At 43.5% G+C, this 4667-nt stretch overlaps 1 protein-coding gene across 1 annotated transcript in view; it reads left to right on the top strand.

Moving 5' to 3' along the window:
• LOC103725202 (F-actin-capping protein subunit alpha-1-like) overlaps positions 1-1116 on the top strand; it is an 8830-nt gene extending 7714 nt beyond the window's left edge. The window contains 3 exon segments of the mRNA XM_029558350.1: positions 655-678; positions 915-1030; positions 1032-1116. Coding sequence (XP_029414210.1) covers positions 655-678; positions 915-1030; positions 1032-1116 — 225 coding nt within the window.
• Positions 1117-4667: the final 3551 nt, after the last annotated feature.

The raw sequence follows: 4667 nt of genomic DNA, 5'->3' as shown, positions 1-4667 counted from the left end.
CACAAATGCCATAACATAAACATGGCCTTTGTCTCTGAAAGATACCATGCCTTCCTGTGATTTTTCCTAGCAGACAGCAGCCTGGCAGAAACCCACTTCCATATGTAAATAGAATGCCTCACAAAGCATCTAACAGCCAAAGCTTTTACCACTACCCCCATGGTATAAGTATCCTAGTTTTCTCTTAATAGGCAGAGAGCTAGGTCGCAGAGAGCTAGGTTGCAGAAAGCTGTGACACAGAGAGCTGGGTCGCAGAAAGCTGTGACACAGAGAGCTGGGTCGCAGAGCTGCTGAATTACTGAGAGCAGAGACACTTAATAAAGCTGTAACACAGACTAAGCCAAGTCTTGAGTCCTGTGCCTTACTACCTGCAACCTAGCCTCTCCGGGGGGCAGCACTCCCTCGTGACCGACTTACGGACATCCTAGCTTTCGCTGTCTTCGTACTTCTCCCGCGAGGTCCAGGTGGCCAGTGGACCTCACATCCTGAGGAAAAGTACATGGGTGGAAAAGGGACAGGATTTCAGCTGGACAATGCTCCAGTAGCAGAAAGGCTGTCAGCACCAGAGAGCGCGCGCACACCAGCGGGGGAGCCTGCGGATCCGCCGTGCCATTCTGGGAGTGTGCACGCCCCATAACACCATCTACAGCTCAGGTGGTTGGAGTGCTTAAGATTCAGGTTCATGGGGCTGGAGAGATGGCTTGGTGGTTAAGAGCACTGACTGCTCTTGCACAGGACCCGGGTTCGATTCCCATCACCCACATGGTGGCTGCAAACTGTCCTTAACTCCAGTTCCAGGGGAATCTGAAGCCCTCTTCCAGCCTCCACGGCATTGCATGACACAGGTGCACTCACTTACGTGCAGGCAATACACTCATAAAATAGAAATAATAAAATATTTTTTTAAAATTCAGGTTCATTATTATGAGGATGGAGATGTTCAGTTGGTTAGTCATAAAGATATGCAAGATTCGATCCCCATTTCTACAGCAATTAGTGAAAACTATCAAATGATGTCAGACACCACGTTCAAGGCAGCTTCCAGTTCCTCGCAACAAAATCTACTGGAACAAGATTCTCAGCTACAAGACTGGCAAGGAAATGCAAAATGCTTAAAGGCTGACTGTAGAGGTCTCCAGTATGTGGAAAGAAAAGGATTCAAGATGATGTGGTCATATGATAAATAAGAGATTTATAAACATAAACAAGAGTGATATTTTGCTAGTTAACAAAGTTAACATTTTCTAGCCTCATGGAATACTGTTGAACCTATAACATTGTCTTGATTTTTTGTCTGTGTTCTCTGCCTTGTAATTTTCTGTTATCACTCTATCCACTTGTGAATCTTTTTTTTAAATTTTGTTACATTTAATGTTGAAGAGATCTATCCTAAAGTCATTTTACTGTTTAGAAATTTTCCTAGCAATGAAATCCTGTTACTGGTTTATACAGATAATCTGTTCAGTCTTTTTTTGGTTTTTACCAAAGCATTTCCAGTACTTCAGTGGTTTTTATTGATCCACCAACTGCTAAGCATGCTATGCTACACACTGCAACTCAGTGGAAGATGCAGTCCTCCTTCTCTCTCCAGCTGCTTTGATCATTTATAGCATCTCATAACTGTACTTTTCAAACATTTGGATTGGGGCTCTTCAGGTTCATTTGGGGAGCTAAAGGAAGTTTCCTAGAAATTCTACAACAGCCAGCTTCTCTGGGGGGACTTGTTTTTAATCCAAAGACTTGAGCCACAATCCCTGCACATGAACATTGCTTAGTCTCTCGCTGACTCCATCTAGTCCTGTTGTAGTTACAGACTTCTGCATTTTAGAAGAGTTTTGCCCCATATATGTTTCTACTTAATATTCAAGGACTGCTGACATACTGTGGATATAATAGAATCTAAAACTTGAATAATACGGATTGTGAAGGAATAATAGGTATTTGTGCTATAATACCTACTGGCAGGATTGTTCTGTGACCAGATAAATCAACTATGTAAACTCATAGAACTGAAGATGAACCAAAGTGAAAAGGGCAACTTCCAGGCAGCATCTTTCTATTGTAACCTGTTATTTAAGAGAATACTAGTGTTTCCTTCTAAGCAGGATGGACAACTCATTCCAAATTACTCTTCTTCCATCAGTCCTGCCTGCCAAAAATTCCTTGTAACTGTGATATAGCAAGCCTTCCCAGGTATAATGGCAGGTAGGTGTGTGATCTCAGAAAGCGCAAGTAAGGTAGCAAAATAATAATAATAAGCACAAAAATAATAATAACAGTTCCCTTAGTATTAAACATAAATCTACACTTCACAACAGTCTCATACAATAAATACTGTGGTTAGATACAATGTCATGACAAACCAGTTTCAAAACCAAGACCAATTACCTTGATAAAATTCTGATCAGAAGTATAGAAAAGAAACTCTTAAAAACCAGCAGTACTGGGCCAGGCATGGTGGCACATGCCTTTAATCCCAGCTCTTGGGTGGCAGAGGCAGGCAGATCTCTGTAAGTTCAAGGCCAGTGTGGTCTACATAGTTCCAGGACAGCTGGGGCTACAGGGAGACTCTGTCTCAAAAAGACCAAAAAAAACAAAAAAAAAACCCAGCAGTACTTTACACACACACACACACACACACACACACACACGTGAGAATCTCATCTCAAAAAATAGCTGTGCCGAACAAAGCCATACACACTGATGCTAGACATAAGGGCTTTCACTTGAAGAAAGCATTTTCAGAACTATCATTAAAGACAATTCCATGAAATGAGAGGGTAAAGAATGGGATGGTAAAAAGTATTTAGTCCTAATAAGGCAATACAGAATCAATCTATTTATTATTAAAGACCATTTAAGACTGACAATACCAAAAGCATAGAGTATAAGAAAATAGTTTTCATGAGTATGATTCAATTACAGCTGTCTACAGTTAACTTTCCCATAGTAGCATGCAGCTTTGAAAGTAGTGTGAGAGGTTTGAAAGGACAAGAGCACAGCACACAGGGTCAGAGGAATCAGCATGCCAAGTCTGCAGGGCTGGCGGTCTGTGACAGCAACAGCTCAGGCTCAGCGTTGTTTTTTTGCTTCCTATGAGGAAAAGGTGTGCGTGGGGGGTGGCACTTAAGGAAATAAGCGCAAAATCATATCACTGCCAGAGTCTAAGAAGACACACTGTAGCGAACAGTTATAAGCTAATTCTCAGAGATGTCTAGAGGTCGTTCAGTGTATGCATAAAAGTACATGGTAATTTTTACAAGATAAGCATAGTAATGTTTATAAGCAGTTATTCTGAACACATTGTAGTTGTCTCTTTTTGTCACAGGCTGTTCTGGAGGCAAGAAACTGGCTCAGGCCATCTTGGGGATCAGTTCTTGCAAGGTACCCCAGAAGAAGCCATGTGCTATTGTGTCTAACTCAGGTGTCCTCTAGCCAGAGAAACAAAAGCACTGCTGCAACATGGCCATCTCCAGGAGCCTAGTAGAGCTCCATTCAAGCCAAACTAAGATTCCTGGTTTCAATTACTGATAGTTTTAGGAATAGCTAATAAAAAGGCAGTTTAATAAAGACTTAAACATGAGAGCTAAAGGCAAGAGTTGTTCCAAGGGAGAAAAGTACAGAACCACATCTAAGCCAGTAGAGTTTCCAGGGACAAAAAGCACCCCCCCCCCGCAAACAGGCCACATCTGCCTGCATACTGAGCAGTGCTGCAGGAAACAGGGAAAAGGACAAGGCCAAAAGGATGAGACAGGAAGACCAGTCCCAGAATTCATCTCCAGCAATGAAGATGAGTTAATATATTGAATCAAACCTATAACCAACAGGAATTCAATTTTCTCAAACCATTTTCAGGCCTTTATAGGTCTGAAAGCAACACCAACCAGATCCAGAATGTCAAAATCAAAATACTCCCAAAGCGAGCAAACCTTAAAACAAACACCATGAAAACAAACCCTGTGGGAGACAGGCTTGAGCCTAGGGTGAAAGTCTTATTGACAGCCATACAGCAGGCCTGAGGCAACGGCCCGACTGCTGGAGCCACAAGGAACACCTTGTGACATTTTCCTCCTAATGGCAGATCATGAGACTGATGCCTAGAGCTCACCACTCCCTAATCACCACCCTTGGAATCAAGGTATCCTACTTGCTGTACTGTGATATGATGCTAAACCTGTTATGCTAATAAGGTATCCTACTTGCTGTGCTGTGATTGGACCACTATCCCTATATAAGCTTGTGCCTTCCTGCAATAAAGCAGATCTGTGTCACTGAACCTAGTCTCCTGTGTCTGAATGCTGCTCAGCTGACACAGTCTCCTCACCAGGCCTGGGGTCCAGACCAGAGGACTGATCAGAGGAACTAAGAGAGCAGGAGAGCGGCCATAGCCAGAGGAGAGCAGCCACAGCCGGCAACAGCTGGCACCCAACGTGGGGCACAAAGCCTCCTGCCCCACGGAGCTGTAACACACTGAGCTGTAACAGTCGGGGCTCCCAAGTCCCCCTTTGCCAGTGATTCTTCCATGGGTGCTAGCCACTTTTGTTCTCCTGTGCTTCTTCTTCTGGCTCGCAGTCTTTGGTTTCGGGTGTCGTTCCTGTCTCCACTGATCATCTTCCTGAATGGTTCCTGAGTCCCTTTGGGTACGTCTTGCAGGGTGAGTGACCTCC

Source organism: Nannospalax galili, unplaced genomic scaffold (genome assembly GCF_000622305.1).
Source record: "Nannospalax galili isolate Female #2095 unplaced genomic scaffold, S.galili_v1.0 scaffold85, whole genome shotgun sequence".
Classification (NCBI taxonomy): domain Eukaryota; kingdom Metazoa; phylum Chordata; class Mammalia; order Rodentia; family Spalacidae; genus Nannospalax; species Nannospalax galili.
The sequence above is the reverse complement of the archived record's forward strand: the minus strand, read 5'-3'. Positions and strand labels throughout refer to the sequence as shown.